General features: G+C 35.3%; 1 protein-coding gene across 1 annotated transcript in view; it reads left to right on the forward strand.

Moving 5' to 3' along the window:
* LOC150103211 (neural-cadherin-like) overlaps nt 1-18,592 on the forward strand; it is a 540,895-nt gene that overhangs the window by 332,531 nt on the left and 189,772 nt on the right. Inside the window, exon 21 of the mRNA XM_090397648.1 lies at nt 8,190-8,446. Coding sequence (XP_090253774.1) covers nt 8,190-8,446 — 257 coding nt within the window. The remainder of the gene's footprint in view (nt 1-8,189; nt 8,447-18,592) is intronic.

Raw genomic sequence — 18,592 nt, forward strand, 5'->3', positions numbered from 1 at the left:
CTGAAGGGTATTTAGCTTATCTTCATATCATTTGCCGTATATCCCAATGTGCAGTTACTGTGTCTAGCATGCCTTATAAGATTTAATTAGTTTAGAATGTGTTAATCTCTTAGTTCGAGTTTTATTTAGTATTGAGCATAATTGAGTGCATGAATTTTGTATTGTCTTTTAGATAATCCAATAAACATGTCATATATACCTGAACCTGAGTCATGCCTGATTACGATTCCAACTTACCACTTATAAAAATAGAACCTATTTTGGTAGGAAAGATTTAGAGAGTGAATATAAATATAGATTTAGGTCACGACTGCAATAATCTGAATCTATACAGCAGTTTAAATAAGATATTGTGTAAGAAAGCTAAGAATCTAGTATTGTCACCCTGAATAAGGATCTTTTCTACTATAGGATACTGGCTGGTGCAGCAAAATATAAATTCGCCAGTATCCGAATAGGAAACAATCCTAGATATAAGATTAAAGTAAAGTGAATAAAGAGAAGAAAGAATAAATAACAAAAGAATAAATAATGAAATAAATAATAAATATATAACAATAGAGCAGCTGTTAGGATTTTGATTGTATGAGGTTTTAGGTAAGAAACGTAGATTTAAGTAAACAACTAATTAAGCATACATAAGTAAAGTAAATCATATAGAAACAACTTTCTAACATTAGACTTTGTTGAACTAAAAACAACAGCCCTCCTTTTAAAGTCTACTGCTACTTCTAATGCCTGAAATGAGAGACCTCTCCTAAATGATGACATAATAAAACACAAAACTATCTTGTGGTTTTGTGAGTGCACTTAAAGGGAATTCATCGGTAGCCTTGAATACCACTACTCACTTGTCAGAACTCTCCACCTTCTCAGAAAACACAGCAATCTTGCATTGTCCACTCATAATAAGAAATAATCTTATCAACTTGCAAACAGGGCTGGCCTTCTCTATAAAGGGGCCCAGGGTGCAAGAAACCTTTTGGGGCCCTAAAATATTTTTCAAAGGTAAAAATTAAAGGATTCGAAATAAAGGTATTGTAAAACCTCTTACCTGCAAATGATTTTGGCACAAAAAAAAAAAAAAAAAAAAAAAAAAAAAAAAAACATTTGAAATATAACAGGTTAACATAACGTTTATTGAACACAAAACAAAAGTATTAAATAATTAAAATAAATAAATATTTAACACAAACAAAAGTAACCTGGCTCACCAACTAGTGCACAAAAACTATTTACAATTAATTATTGTTTAAAGTAATAAAAAAAATTAATTTAAGCACATAAAAAAATAAATAGGTTTACTATTTAGGGGCCTAGTTTTACTGACACGTATTTTGCTTAATGTGTATTTATTTAAATAAGTTTTTTTTTTGTATGTCATTAATCAATTCCGAAAAATTACAATTTTTGACAATTTCCTTTTCGATGCTTAATATAGCAACTGCATTTAAGCGTTCTTCACACATGCTTGACCGAAGATAATTCTTTATCAATTTTAATTTGCTAAAAGAACGCTCTGCACTTGCTATAGTAACTGATACCGTAAAGAAAATTTTCAATACAGTTAGCACATTTGGAAATAGTTCATTATAACTATTATTTAATATATATTGCAATATGTCTTGCGCGTTATTTACATTTTTTTGGTCCAAGATCAATTCTCGTAACAAATCAATTTCCTGGATTAAGTCTTCATTTACATCTTTACTATAATATTTTACAAAATCCCTTGAGCGGTTTTTTAGTTCATTTTTTTCTAATGTTTTTATATCAGTGATTAATTTAAAATAAGAAATAACATTGGGTATATTTTTAAATTTCTCATCTATTTGTACAATAACAGTATCAATCACAACGTTGAAAAAGTGACATCTCAATTCCTCTACCTTTAGTAAAACTTCATCTTCTGCTAGTTCGGAAAATAATCTTTTTCTTTTTCGAATTCTTTTTTCAGGGAAATCTTCGGAAATATTCAAATTTTGTGCTATTATTTTTGCTTCGTCTAAAAATGTGTTAAATTTTGATCTTAAATTTTGGATTTCATTTTTAATTTTATTCACTAAATTAAAAGCAGAGTCAAGAACAATTGTTTTTGCTTGAAATAGTTTGTTGATACTATTAATTTTTGACAATATTGTAGACCACACCAATAACCTTAAAATAAATGGCATTTCTTGTAATGAATCTAGTAGACTTTTAGCTTCAGATACTGCTGTGTTATTGTTAATTGCACCAATAAATTCTTCTAAGGCATAAGTTTTGTTCAAACTGTGTATACACTGCTTTGACTGCATCTACTTTGGCTTCCCATCGAGTATCACATAATGGTTTAAGCGTGATATTTAAACCATTATGTGATACTCGATTGTGATATTTAAATGCTTTTAAACTAATTATTCTAGATTGTATGCCTTTATACATATTGCTACCATTATATTGTATGCTTGCCCTTTACAATTCATAATATCTAACGCGCAAGACGTTGCTGACTATAAGGGTGAAGCAAAATGCTTTTATAATCCCTGCTATGTGATAAGGTTGCTGTGTAGGGAAAAGTTTATGAGCTAAGTGCTCTGCTTGAGTGGATGCGATTTAAAGATCTTCATTTGGAAGTAGGATGGCTTTGGGTCTCCTATATTTGGAGAAGTCTGTTTCATCATAATTTGCTGCTTGTTGCACTAATTCATTTGGATGTGAAGAGGATGCTGAGAAGAACTTTACTGCTGAAGAATTGCAGGAAAGAGTAGATGTAGTAGATATTTGTATCCTAGTGGAGTTGGACATTTCTGATATACCATGATCTGTTTAAGATCATGCAGAGACATTTGTTTTGCACTCTCTGTAGTTTGAGGATATTTGTACTTGACGTGTGGCTGCAGGCTGGGGGATGCATAAGTAATAATTGGTCGAATCATCAACTGATAAAGGAGAAGTTTTATTTGAGTAAAACTTGCTATTCCTATTGATAAGAGGGTAAAGCTTTGCAATGATTTTTGATGCTTTTGTACATGAGGTTTTTATATGTGGACTGAAGGTTAGTTTTCTGTCCAGCAGTACATCCAGATATTTGGCTTCTGCTTTCCAGGGAATCTTGATAATAAATAGGAAGATGTTTTATTTTGGTATCCAGCTTGCTATTCCTATTGATAAGAGGGTAAAACTGTGCAATGATTTTTGATGCTTTTATATGTGGATTGAAGGTTAGTTTTTTGTCCAGCAGTACATCCAGATATTTGGCTTCTGCTTTCTAGGGAATCTTGATATTTGCCATCTATGGGAGATATTGAGTTTTTGGGAATCTTGATATTAAATAGGAAGATGCCATCTATGGGAGATGTTGAGTTTTTAGTGAAGAGCATGGCGATACTCTTCTCAGGGTTTACTTGCAACTCCATTCCGAGAACCAGTGCTCTAATCTCTGCAGGTTTTCTTGCAGTTTCTTGGTGACAAGGTGCAGGTTAATAGATCTGGTTAGTATAGCTGTGTCATCTGCGTATAGGGCAATGATAGATGACATTGGATTGTGTGGAATGTCTGCCATGTAAATCGTGAAAAGTATCGGTGCCAGTAGGAACCCTTGAGGCACCCCTGCGAAGATTTGTTGCTGGGTAGATAATATATCATTTATTTTGACTTGCATTCGTCTGCCACTAAGAAATTACTTTATAATTTGGACTAGATCTAATGGAATTCCAGCTGAAATCAACTTGTATAGTAGTCCAAAGTGCCATAATTTGTCGAATGCCTTTTCTAAGTCAAGAAAAACTGCTCTGGTGTATTGGTGCCAATTGTAACTTGTGGTAATGAATTCGATTAGTCTATGAATTTGTTGGGTGGTACTGTGAAACTGGCGAAAACCAAACTGTTCTGAAGGAAGGATGTTTAAATTTTTTTACTGAAAGTTGAATTCTGGAAAGGATAGCTTTTTCTTCTATTTTGCCCAAATTAGAAATCAGACTTATGGGATGATAACTTTGAGGCTGCTGAGGATCCTTGCCAAGCTTGTATATCGGAGCTATGTCTGCCAACTTCCATGTAGAGAGAAAGTACTTAAACCTCAGCATAGCATTTATTATTGTTGTAAGATGTACGATGGCCTTTCGGGGTAGCAGTTTAATAACTTTGTTGGATATGCTGCCAGGCCCTGGAGCTTTTTTATTCTTTAAATTCTTTATAATGTCATAAATTTTCAGCTGGAGAAGTAGGCGTGAGTTGGCTGGTACAGGTATCACGCTGTTTTAACATGTGTCTGACGTGGCTGTGGACTTTGTAAATTTGATTGAAATTTATATTATTATAAGAAGGTCTACACTGTTTTTCTAAATTTTTAGCTATAGTTTTGGCTTTTTCTGCATCTGTGTAAACAATGTTCAGGTCAGATTTGAGAGGAGGAAGAGATTTGTTTTTGATGTTTCTTAGGAACTTCCAGACTGTTTGATCACTGGGTGATATGGAGGCTAATTCGTCTTCCCATAGGTTGTTTCTGTGGGCTTTAAGTGCATCTCTCACTGCACTGTTCATTTTGTTGAGATATTTTTTGTCTTGGGGTGCTCTGGTGTTGTGGTATCTTTTCCTTGCTTTATTTTTTTCCCTGATTAAGTTCATTATGTCATCTGGTAGTCGTTTAGGTTTAAAAGCAATTAAATTTGAGGTGATAGATGCTATAGCTGTGATGATTTGATCAGTAAGTTTATTGACTGCAGAATCAATTTCTTCCTTGGAATTAATATGAGGAATGGTATCAGTGTACTTTGGAAGCATTTTGGATAGTTTTCCCCCAGGGAATGAAGGTGTGGGGCGAAGGGGGAAGTCCCCTCTGATAACTCAGTTGGAGCAGAATAGGATTGTGGTCTGATAATAATTCATTCAATGATTTCAGGGTATGCTGCAGGTTGACATTCTGAAGGACAGCTATATCCAAGATGTCGGATGAGCCAATTGGACTGTGGTGAGTTGGCACTGAGGGGCCAGCCACAGCTGCGCAATTTGAGCTTGTGTAGTTAAAGAGGATGCGGCCATTCCGTGATGTTTTGTGTTTAAATCTCCCGCGATAATAACCAGTAGTTTAACTCCGAGGATAGCATCCAGATCTGTGGTCAGCAATGTTTTTGATGGGTTATAAGCAGCATAGATTTTTATATTTCCGACAGAGTTTGTGATGACATTGATACCTGTGACTTCGAGATTAGTGGTTGTAGGAATGGCTACAGCATGATGGTTGATGTGATTTTTGATGAGGATGGCTGAACCACCACCTCTATAATCCAGCCTATCATTCCTGTTAAGTTGATATCCTTTGGATTTAGGATTGTCAGCAGATCTCAGGTGAGTTTCATTAATTAATAATATATCCGGATTATATCCCTGCACTTCTAGTATATTATTTTTAAGACCGTTGGCATTCCATGCAATAATCATTAGAGAACCTGGGGTGAATTTTTCCCAATGCATTGGAGAGTGCAGATAAAATGGACAGTGTTTGCTGCAAGAAACTTTTTGTAGTGCTTAGTGATGGATTTGCGTTACTGAAATCATGTAACATATTTACAAGAGAAGAGGTGATGATGGCTGTTATATTTGAATGTGGATTTGACATATTCTGGTCATGGACTGCTTTTTTGGGGTGGGCCACGTCAACATATGTTCTTGTTTGGTGTTGAAGATTTATTTTCTTGCGGGGGGGGGGGGGGATCAGTTGATGGTGGGTGAACACCCGTCCTCTTGTTCAAACACTAATAGGAGCCTGATGAACACGAGCTTCTGGGACTCTCATTTCTGATAATGAGTTAGATTGACTGATTAACTCAGTTTGCCTGTTTTTTTGTGGTGGCAAATCGGGGCCACCACAATCAGCGCACTTAGCCGGGGTGGTTTTTGGCTTGGAGCAGGTATGTGTGGGGCGGGTGTTACCACATTTTAAACATCTGTATTGAGCTTTGCATGACTTCTGGGCATGACCAAATTTTTGGCATCTATGGCACAGCCCAGAAGAGGCCCTCTTCCTAATTAATTGACAATATATACTTCCAATCCATATTTTAATGACTTATGATTTAATAAAATTCAAATACAAATACACTTTAGAAAACGGATACATTCTTTACAAAACATGATAAGATATATCAAATGATGGTAAAGGAGTCACGCCACATCTGGATGCCTGACGAATAATGCAACAACTGAACTGGACAAAACTTATACATCAGTATATCGCGGATGGCTTGGAAATAGGATGTTTGTTTCTAATTTTCTTATTATTTATTATTATGAAACGGTTGGTAGAGTTTAATTAATTATTGCATTTTTATTTGGTATAGCTGTACTTAATAAAATTGTATTATATTAAGTTAAAGTATGTGTCAGCAAAGATGTTTGAAATGTATTGTTTAATTATTTTTTAAGATGAGCCCTGGGTTGCATGCCGGAAAAAAGTCATTGGCATGCCACGTTTGGCAGGCATGTTATGGGTTGTCCACCCCTGCTCTAGACTAACCATATATAAAGAATATAATAAATATTTTTTCAACGGTTTCGATAACAAGCCAAATGATATAAATGTGTAACAGATTAGAAAAAAAACTAATGATGAATCATTTTATAGTAAAAACGAAATCATGTTTGTTAATTTTTATACACTGCATAAACGCGTCAAAAGAGAAACACAGAGATATGATTATTACCGGGGGTCCTAAAATCCTGTCGATAAAATCCCTTTAGTTATAAGCAAAATTAGAAGAAGAAGAAAAATAAAATGAAATAAAAAATACGTTTCCGCAAATGTGTACCGACTGTGCCCACTCGATCACGGGACCCGGGTGCATTGCACCCACTGCATCCCCGAGATGGCCGGCCCTGCTTGCAAAGCTTGTTCTGATGATACAAACAACCAACTTAAATATCAACATTCTCTTACACCTAGAACATTGCATGGGGTTATTGAAAATTAACAATACAGGCATATCCCCCCCCCCCTTCCCAAAATTAAATGACATCAGTTCTGAGTTGCCTCCTATTGAATTTTAGCTAAACTTTCAAAATACCATATATTCAGTTCTGATTCTTACACCAAAAATATCATCTCGTTTTGTTGAAAAATCTTCCGAAATTCAGCCAAATCATTCTGACATTATAGCTAGTTAGGATGCCTTGTCTTTATTTAAAAATCTATAGTAGAAAAGCTATTTATTGTCTACTGTGGATTTGTTTCAAATAGAAAACTTTAAATAATCTTTACGCATCTTTAAATGGAAAGATGAGCTATTTGTTCTCTTTTTGCTGTGAATTGCAAAATTCAACGAAAAAATTTAGAGGCAACCTTATTAAAAGTGATACTAAAACCTACCACTTATAGCATTGCTTCTGGATGATCTGTACAATTTTTTTTAATGAATCGCTGATCCTATCTGCAACATTGTAATGATAGCACATTTATTGGTCCTACTGAATACTGCATTGCTTGGAAAAAACAGTCTTGCCTTTTTTCTTGTAAAAGGGATCTCGTTTCATCTACCCTTACCCTCAGTAATACACAAATCACCAGACTGGATCAGATCTTGCTTGGACTGGCATTTACCACTAAAATATTAGGCATTCTTTGCCTCTTAAGATGCTGTTTTTAAATCATCTAGCTTCTAACTCTATACAGATCTCAGATTACACATCTTTAAAATGTTCACATGTTTTGGGTGGTGTATCCCAAATATTCCAAAAAAGTGATTCTTTCCAGGGGAGGGTGCTTCAGCTGTGTCCTCATAGTGCCGAGACAGATCTACTGCTTCAGCACTATGAGGACACAGAGCTGACACAATGCATTTCTGAAAAAGATGTACCTGTAGAAAAAGAATATTCAGGTACATCTTTGGTTACTGCTCCTTTGAACTAATTACCATCATTCCTCAGTTTTGTTAGGCCTATCAAAATTCTTTCTCAACCCTTACATGCACAACATATGTGACACCGATATTCTGTATGCTTTGTATCTGAAGGATGGGATCAATATTTAAAAAAAAAAAAGAGGGAAAAAAAAGAATACTAATAGAACATTTAAGTTAACTTTAGCAATTTACTATGATTTTTTTTTTACTTTTTTGCACGTGTGAGAGAGAAAAAGAGAGTGCCTGTTAGAATTAATAGACCTACACATATGATTCTTGTGTATACAAAATATGAGATTTTATTATTTGTAGCCATTAAATTATGAAGATCCTCAACAACGCTATGGCTTCAACATTACCATTCAAGTGAGTGACCATGGTGGTGAAACAGTTAATGTCTATCATGTTGACTATGCCAAAGTTTACATAACTCTTCAAGATATAAATGATAATCCTCCAGAGTTTTACAATAGTACTATTGTAGTGCAAGAATATGAAAATATTTCTGGTAAAAAGATTGCAAGATTTCAGGCTCGTGATCAAGACCAGGGTGGAAATTCAGCTGTGAGGTAAGTTTCAGTGCATTACTCTTATACTAAATTTTAACATCATAAGATGTATAAATATGAGATGATTATTTATAAATTGAGAAGAGATGTATAAATATGATGATTTTGAGTCTTTTCTTCTGGAAATATCTTAAATTTTTTGAAGTATTATAATTATTATTTAGAAACTTCCAGGGAGTCAGGGACTCAACAAGGGTGGCCACATACTACACACACACTACTCCACACACAACATCCAATAGCAATCCATTCCAATCATACATCATCTATGAGAGAAAAATCTAGATCTTTCCCTTTCTTAGCAGCATTCATTCTCAGCTTCCAGGGATGCCCTGTCATCCTTTCCCCATCCTCCATAAAATAAATTTTGCCAACCGAAATCTTGTATGACCTTTTCAGAAGCTTGTGGTGAGTCTCAATCATACCACCCATCTTTCTCCTGTTTGCTAGTGCCTGCAGTCTACAAATTCTCAATCTGTCTTCATAATTGGTATTCCACACTCTTGATATAATTTTTAACACACTCCTTTGCACTTTTTTTTTTTCCTTTCCACTGTATCAGTGGAAAGGAAAGTAGACCCTTTGAACAATAGTCCAAGTGAGCTTTTATCAAAACCTTGTAAAGAGGCAAAATGATATCTTTATCTTTATTTGTAAAAGTTTGTTTCAGCATGGCAGTTATTTTTTGAGTTGTATTTGCAATTTTTGTGACATTGGCCCATGCACTTCAGCTTCCTATCTACTAACACTCCAAGTCCCTAGCCTGATCAGTTTCTTCTAGTATAATACAACATTGGATATCTAATCATGCCAAAATGCACAACTTAACATTTACTAACATCCATTTTCCCATGCCCACAATTACAACCTATTAAATTATTCTGCAAGTACTGCATTCCTGATTACCTTGCCCATCTTTGCATCATCCAAAAATAGCTGTATGTTGTCTGTCAAATCTTTCCCATTGTCATTAATGTACAGATTGAATAACAGTGGATCGAGGACTAATCCTTGTGGTACACCACTGGTTACCTTAAATCTAGCAGACTCACATTCCCTCTGTACCACTTTTTTGATATCTATCAGTCAACTATCCTCTTATCCATGCTAATATTTTATCCAAACCCATATTCTCCAATTTATGCCATGCTGTATTCTGTCAAAAGCCTAAGCAAAATCCAAAAGTATCATGGTGTATCCATTCTCCTTATCTGGCTCAACATTATTATGTCGAGCCGTAACATTATTATAGAATGTGAGCAAGTTGCTAAAACACGACCTTCTCTTAGTAAATCCATGCTGATCATTGCAAAGTAGAGATTCTCTGTCGATCCATTTCTGAATGTAAGCCCAACCAACTTTTCCATAATCTTCACCTCCACTCCAATAACCATATATTCTTCCGACTCCTACGAAATGCTACCTGTTCTGAGACTCAAATTATATAGCCTGGTTAAAGGAATTGCCAGTTCAACTGAACACTCTTTTAGCATCCATCAGGTCCTATTGCTATATTCTTATTCAGTTTGTGCAACAGCTCTAATACCTCCTCCTCATACACCTCAGTTTTCTTCATCCACTGAAGAGTTAGCAGTGAGCTCAATGTTGCATACACCAAGTTGATAGCTTTTAGCAAAACTGGCACTCATTAGTTGAACAACATGTTCAACTAATGAGTTGAACAAGTTGTTCTTTTACTTTTACTTGCATCATATTGATAGAATTCTTTGGGGGTTATCTTTAGCTTGCAAACCAGTTTATATACTCAGACTTAGCTTTCCGTACAATAATTTTAACTCTTCTGGCCTGCTGCTTATAACTTTAATAATGGACATCATCCTTATGCATATGGTATTCCTTCCCCCATTATCCTTTTCTTACAAATCTCTTGCTTGATAAGATTACACATCCATTTGACTCCTATCCTATTTATTCTTCAAACTCTCTTGACGTATTCTGATATTGCAGCTTTTAAGTATTTTTTAAATGCTTTCCGTGCACTGTTGTATTCTCCTCATCTAGCAACCAATATCGTTGCACTGAACTCAGTATACTCCTGAGTTGATCATAATTTGCTGTTTTGTAGTTCAGCATGTAACCTTTCCTGAATGGAACATTCATAAGCTTAATCCCTTTCAAGTTGAGTATCGCATGATCACTGTTACCAACTGGAGGCAGAATAGTTACATCTTTTACTGAAATATCCTCTGGCACTAAAAAATTAAATTGTGTCATAACAGCTCAATAAATTCAGTTTCATTCTTCTCATGAGATTTTACTGCTACGCAATCAATGTTTGGATCCCCCCCCCCCCATTGTGATTACTCTTCGCTCCTGTTGTCTTTATTTGGTGATGCATTTTTTCATCACTTAGCAATCAATCCACCAGGTCTATAACTACACCTCACTATGTATTTGATCTTGTTAGGTTTCACCTCACACCAGCTGGCTTCAGACTCACTTTCACATGAAATTTACACTAGCATTACAATCATAGGTCTCAACTCTAACTGGATTCAAGTAATCTAATATCATTTGTAGCATGTCTATCCTTCTTTAAAATACTTTCTATACCAGTTAGCATGTCTGATTCTAATAACGGTTTCCCTAATTCCTACAATCCGAGGCCCCAATATATACCAAGGCAACAAACTCTACCCAATAAAAAAAGAACACAAATGACACATTAAATTTAACAATTTTTTGAAACCATGCATCTCAGATCACTCTCTTAACACTCTACACCAAATTGATTGTAAAATTACCTATTCTTTACATCATACAAAAACCTGGTATGAACACAAATTTAAAGAATCCTGTGAAATGTTGATCAACCATCCTAATCTTACCAATAATGGTGGCATAAAAATCCCTAGAATTTGAATGGCACACATTCAGCCCACTTACTTGAAGTTTTCCAGCAAATCGTTACTTTAGGATTCCAAGCAATAACTTCAGCTTTTATTGGCTACCATCATACTGTTTTGTTGTAATTTATATGTTTACTTATATGAGTAATTATGTGAGAACTTGTTGCTATATAGCTTAATATCTCTCTTAATGATTTGTAACCAAATAGATAATAATAACAGGATTCTAGCTTCGATGGAAAGTTTTTTCCCCAGGTGTCAGGCCAGTAGTTATAAGTTCACTAAATTATTGTAACTTGACCATACCATGTGAATTTTAATATACTTTATTTCTTTGTATATATGTGTATACTCCAGATGATTGGTCCATTCAGAAACATATATAAGAGAAGCTTTTCTGAAATGAGAACATGTGGTTTCAGTGTCCTTTGACATGGAAAAATGCCTCACAACCTTTACATATGGCATATTAAAGGGCCTGTTTAATCTTGGTCTGAGGAAGTACCTTTCTGTTTTTAAGAACTTTCTCCCCAGTTGTGAGTTCCAAGTACAATTGGGTAGCATGTTATCTTGACCATATCAACAAGGGGGTGGGGTCCCTCAACTCTCTCTCTCTTAAGTGTGACACCCTCTTTGCTATTAAAGTGAACTCAATTACTTAACAGCTTTCTCCCACAGTAGGCAATTGTCTTTATGTTGATGATTTCACACTATACTGTCACTCCTGCAATATGCGGTCATTGAAAGACAACTTCAACAAGCAATTGATCATATGTCTTCATGAGCTTTTTGTCATTGGTTCAAATTATCTGCTGAAAAAAAAAAATTTGTGTACATGTCTCCTGGAAATGCATTCTTCATCCCAATCCTGATTTAAGAATGGGACAAGCAAGTATTCCTGTAGTTCCAGAGGACATTTTACTGGGATCTTTGATAGAAAGCTCATTTTCTTCACACACATTCATCATCTTTGGGATAAGTGCAGAAAAGCATTGAACATCCCCCACATTCTATCCTTCACTTAATGGGATTCTGATCAATGTTCCTTGCTCTACATTTATCATGCGCTTGTTTATAGGTCCCAGGTTTACAGTTCTGCAAGGGAGAGCATGCTTTGGTAGTTGGATCCAGTCCATCATCAAGGTATCTGATTAGCTACCAGTGCTTTTCACACATCATCTGTTCAAAGCCGTCTTGCTGAATCAAATGAATCCCCTCTATCATTTAGATGAAAATATATCACTTAATTATGCCCTAAAAATAAAGTCTCTTCCAGATCACGCTATATGGACTAGTCTCTTTTCTCTAAATTGGGAGGTCCTGTATCACACATGCCAAACTGCCATCTGCCCTTTTAGTATGCAGATGGCAATTTGGAATGGGAATGGAAGCTGTTGACATGAGTGCTGATGACATTACCCGTGTCAAACCAAACAGCATTCCTCTTTGACAGGCTTTGTACGGCATACTGTTACTTCTCACTTTGTCAACTACAGAAGTCTCATACACCCTCATGTCTACCTTCAATTGTTCAATGCACACAGAGCAGACCACTCTGATTTCTTGTCCATCTGTACTGATGGTTCAAGATCAGGGATATCTTTTGACTGTGGTGCTATGTTCCTTAACATTACAATAACTAACCAGATTCCACCCGATTGCAGTAACTATACAGCAGAATTGCATGCCATTCAGCTTGCACTTGTGAATATCAAAGAAAACTCCTACCAGACTATTTGTGTTCTTTTCAGGCTATGTCCACGCTAGTGTATAATCCACATCCAGTGCTTAGTGAAGTGCTTCAACTCTTGCACAAAATACTTTCTTTACCTGTAATTTCAACGTTCAGTTGTATTGGAATTAAGGAAAATGACATTGCAGCTCATACTTTCTCAATCTACTGTTCAATAGTCTCTTATACTGGCTACACGCAAGTTATAAAATCAAAAGCTAACTGCACAATGGCAATACTCATGGCAGAAAGCACTGACGAACAAATTATATGAGATTAAACCGGACATTAAGCACTGGCAGCCTAGTTGCATGACCAGAAGAGAGGAAGCTGTTTTTGCTCGGCTCTACATAGGTCACAGTCATCTCACACATTGTTATTTACTGAGGGGTGATAACCTACCTCTGTATGGGAAAGGCAACACACATCTTACCATTAGTCATATTCTGGTGGAGTGCGAGCACTTCACACAAGAGAGAAATGGCATTTTTACTTATTTGGCTGAACCCTGTATATGCAGCTAGATGTTATCAGACTCAGACAGAATTTATTCTAAGACATTTGATTATGGATTTGTATATATGTAAATGCCATATTGTAAATACTAATCTTTGTAAATATATTTTATCTCCTTGTAACTATTTATTTAATTTATATATATATATATATATATGTGTGTGTGTGTAATTTTTTTCCCCTATCAACAACCCATATGCTTCTGTAACCCATTTCCTGGTGCAGTATGATCTTTGCTGTCCTTGCATCATGAAAATCCAAATCAATCAATCAGTAAGTATCTATACTCGTGAAATTCAAACTCAAAGCCAGCTGGCTAATGAATGGGTATATATTCCATGGCCAACTGTGCTGACAAGTGAGTTAGTAAATTATCTTATGAACAAACAGTTTTTTTTACCTGATTATCATTATTTTCTGACTTGTATTCATTATACTTAGTCCTCTTATTTGAATTCTTAGCTCTGTTTTGTCAAAAGGGGAAAAAGTACACTAATGAAAAGAAGCAAACTAATTCAAATAAGTTGGTGAACAAGTTTGATATAATCGCAATAAGCAAAAACAATTATATCAAACTTGTTCACCTTTTCTATGCTAAGAGAAAGTCATAGCAGACCATTTCTCTGGACTTGAAGTTGACTATAATGAGAATAACTGTACTTTTGAAAAAAAAAAGAGAGAGACATAAAGATAATTTTTAAATTATAACCCAGTCAGCTCCCTTCAATAATATACAAAATATTTTACAAAAATCATTACCAACAGAATACAAAAATACATCACTCTGGGTTATATATATATATATACACTCAATGGACAAAACATTAGAGTAGCAGTGATGGGAAGTTGACACTGGCATCTCCCATGCAGAGAAACATATCCAAACTGAATCCAGATGGTAAATAGGTAGACATTGGGGCTTCCCAAGTGTATTGCATTTGATGAACATGGGTAAGTATGGTGATCTTAGCAACTTTTCACATGGACATATTATCGATGCAAGTCGATCTATCGCCCAAGTGGTAAGAAACCTAGTATTCTCAAGGGCAACCATATCAAGAATCTACTGCGAGTATACTGGCATCCAGCGAGCAAGTGGTAGCCGACCACACACATCATTAATGACTAGGGTTGACGTAGACTGTCCAGGCTCATACAGACCAACTGCTGCACAAAGCACATCCAGTTTTAATGTCTGAGGTCCTACCAGCATCAGTGAGCAAACAGTGCAATGTACCCTGCATGCCATGGGCTATGAGTGCCGATACCCTAATCATGTACCACTGTTGGACAGCTTGGTGCCAGGACCATCAAAATCGGACCTCTGCAGAGTGGACTAGAGTCATGTGGTCTGAGGAATCTCATTATCAGTTGTACCAAGCTGTTAAAAGTTCCAAAAAAAAAAAAAAAAAAAAATTAAAGAATTGTAAAAGTTTATATTAATATAAAAAAAACTTCAATTATAATTATAAAATCAGCAACAAGTATGTAATTTCCTATAACAAAAGGGAGTAAGGCAGAGAGAGAGAGAGAGATATCATTTCTCCTAAACTATTTCCAGCAATCTTAGAAGAAATTTTTAAAAATATGGAATAGAAGAATTATTAAATTGATCTAAATCACTTAGAATTTGCTGATGACAATGTTCTTTTAGGCAACTGAGCAGAACAACTTAAGAAATGAAATGTGCATTGAATGTCGAAAGTAAAAAAGAAGGAATTAACCATAAACAATGACAAAACAAAAATTATGTATAATAAATACATAACCCAAAAGCTAGTACATATGAAACACCAGAAATTAATATAGTGACTTCATAAGATCAGCACATCTTGGCCAAAAGCTATAGGCATTAGATTAGTGAGATGTAGTTGGCTGAGGATGATATGGTTATCGGAATAGAGCGCAAGGAATAGGGATGTCTTCAGAGCAGGACAGAAGAAACTGGATGGGGAAAATGATAATTAAAGAATATCAGAGGGGACAGGGATTCAGAGGGTAATTCATTTCAGTCTATCTGGTGTGAGATAGAGGCTAACAGGACTAAATAAATAATTGGTGGCTGCAGTAACTCAGCAGATGTAAGGGAGGATGTAGATGACATGAATTCTTTTGTATTTTTGAAAGTACTTTGAAAAAGGTTTAAATCAGATAAGTAGTAAAATAAAAAGATTGAAATATCCAGTAGTTATACAGTTTTGAGTTCTTTTATTATTGGAGATAGAGAATGATATTAGAAATTAAAGCAGAACTCTCATTGTGTCCATCTGCTAAAAGATAATAAAACAGCATTTTCTTGCTGAGTGGTCCAGATAAGAGTTATGTAAATATATGTGAAAAGACCCTTTGTTCTAAACAAATAGGAGTGATCAGGAATAAATTTTACTTTATGACAAATAAAGGAATCAGGAATGTGTATTTAAATAGTGCAGGGGAGAGGATCATTTATCACACATCGAAGCAAAGGTTGTTAAAATGTTGCAGCTTTATAATGGAAGCAGAATGTCATACAGACCAATATATATATATATATATATATATAGATTCAATTTATATATATATATAAATTCAATTACAGGCTATATATATATATATATATAGCCTGTAATTAACTTGGAAGCCAGAAGTCCAGCATACACAAAAATGATTCTTTAAAGTTTTTTTTATTTCATTTGGTTATACTATAAATTAAAGATGCCAAGAAATAATATTCTTAGTTTTATCCTTTATCCTTTATCCAAGTGTAAGCAAACAAAGTTTGCACGCGAAGTCACTTCACGACTGGGCTACTGTATATAGAGGCTAATGACTATGCATCAATTGCCTTAATTTCCCATAATGCAAAGCACATATCCTTACTAACAAGTATGATGCTATGCATTATGTGAAAGGCCGCTACTACTTATTCATACTAGTCATTAGCCTCTATATATTAATACAAGTAGCCCAGTCGTGAAGTGATACTTGGAAAATGGATAAAACCAAGAATATAATTTCTTAGCATCTTTAATTTATAGCATAACCAAGTGAAAAAACTTTCAACATCTATCTCTAATCCAGAGTATTTTAATAATAAGTGACCCCTTGTCCCTTTTGGCTACTTGTATATGGAAACATGACTTCTACATTACTTCAACCTTGGTATCACTTTTGGGTCGGGCTCCCTCTGATGAGATCTCGATAAAGGTGAAAAGTGATCTGGATAATGACCTTTCCCATAATGCATAGCATGATACTTGTCCATAAGAATATGTGCTTTGCATTATGGAATACTAAGGCAACTGATGTGAAGTTATTAACCTCTATATACAAGTAGGCCAGTCATGATGTGACTTCACATGCAAACTTTGTCCTTACACTTGGATAAAGGATAAAACCAAGAATATAATTTCTTGTCATCTTTAATTAATAGGAAAGTGGTTCATAATTTCAGGTACAAGCACGATTGCATGCTATCTTCTGTGGTATTTATTGTCTATATTCATCCCATTACAAAGAAAATGGCCTCAAATAGATATCCACATTGACAATGTTAAACTCAGGTCTGCTTTACACAAATGATTTGGCACTCATAAATAAATCTAGTGCAAGATTTTAGGACTTAACTGAATGTTTTTTCTTATAAGGTTACATGGTGATCAGCATTCATATTTCCAAATTTAGGGACACAAAAAAAAACACACGTGTTGAAATGAATAACACTTGACGTTTCGACCCCTGTATTGAGATCATCATCAGAAGGATATGTGTGTAGATATCTGTTGATGTATCGAGAGTATGTATTTCCTATACATGCTCTTGCACTCTATTAAGGTAAATTAAATCTACGCTGTTAATTAATCTTATTCTTAACCTGACCTCTAGTGATAAAAGAAAATTAAAATAAATAAATTAATTAAATAAAAAATTACAATAAACTCTGCTAAAGTCCTCCTATACTAAGATTACTATGATTCTTCTGGATTTGTATAGTTCAGATTGTTATGCTACAATTTTCTTCTGGACTTGTACAGTTCAAGTTGCTATTGAATATTGGGGGTGGGGGGGGGGGGGGGGGACCACTTCACCAAGTCTTCTTGTATTGAGATTTTTCTTTTGTCTTGTTCTAGTTGCTATAGTGGTTGCAAATGGGTCCTCCACATCCTTGGAATGGTTAGACCATCATTTTTGTTCAGGTTCGGATTATGCTGGAGCATTTCACATGCTTCTTTAAATTTCCTCTCGAACAGGTTTTGGTGCAGTGTAGGGACTTGGTACCTTTCCAATCAATTCTGTGGTATGTTTGGAGTGCGTGGTCAGAAAGGCCAGTTTTTCCAAAATGGAGGTATTTAATGTGTCGTTTGTGTTTGTCCTTCCTTATTGGGATGATTCGCCCTGTTTCACCCCCATGTATGGTAGGTTACATGTGCATTGTATTTTGTAAACCCCTTGGTGGGCTAAGTGTGAAAGAGGATCTTTGGAAGAACTGAGTAGGTGTCTTAATTTTGTCGAGGGTTTAAAGGTAGTTTTGATGTTGTATTTGTGAAGTGTTCTGTGTATTTTTTTGGACATGCCTCTAATATAAGGTATGGCAACAGTGTTCTTGAAATCTTTTTTGTTTTTAGTGGTATCTCTGTGTATGGTTGATGATCTTGTATTGCTAGTTTAGAGCTTTTTCATTTGAACAAATCGTTTGAGCTCTGTGTTTAAAGGTGCTTATGACCTCTGGTTTTTGTGTTTGGTGGTGATAAGAATTTTTGTGTATGTAGGTTTGCGGTAGACTGAGAAGGAGAGACAACCTGAGGGAAGACGTGTGACGAGTGTGTCTAGGAACGGAAGAGAGTTGTTTTTTCCATTTCAGTGGTGAATTGGATATGTTTGTGTTGTTTGTTCAGGTGGCTAAGGAATGTATTTAGTGCTTCACGGCCGTGGGGCCAAATGGCGAAAATATTGTCGACGTATCTGAACCAAATTTTAATCTTTAGGCATGCTGACTCTAGAGCTCATTGCTCAAAGTCTTCCATATAAAACTTAGCTATTGGGGGGGGG

This window comes from Typopeltis vanoorti, chromosome 9 (genome assembly GCF_054136105.1).
Source record: "Typopeltis vanoorti isolate ZY-2024b chromosome 9, IOZ_Tvanoo_1.0, whole genome shotgun sequence".
In the NCBI taxonomy this organism is placed as follows: Eukaryota; Metazoa; Arthropoda; class Arachnida; order Uropygi; family Thelyphonidae; genus Typopeltis; species Typopeltis vanoorti.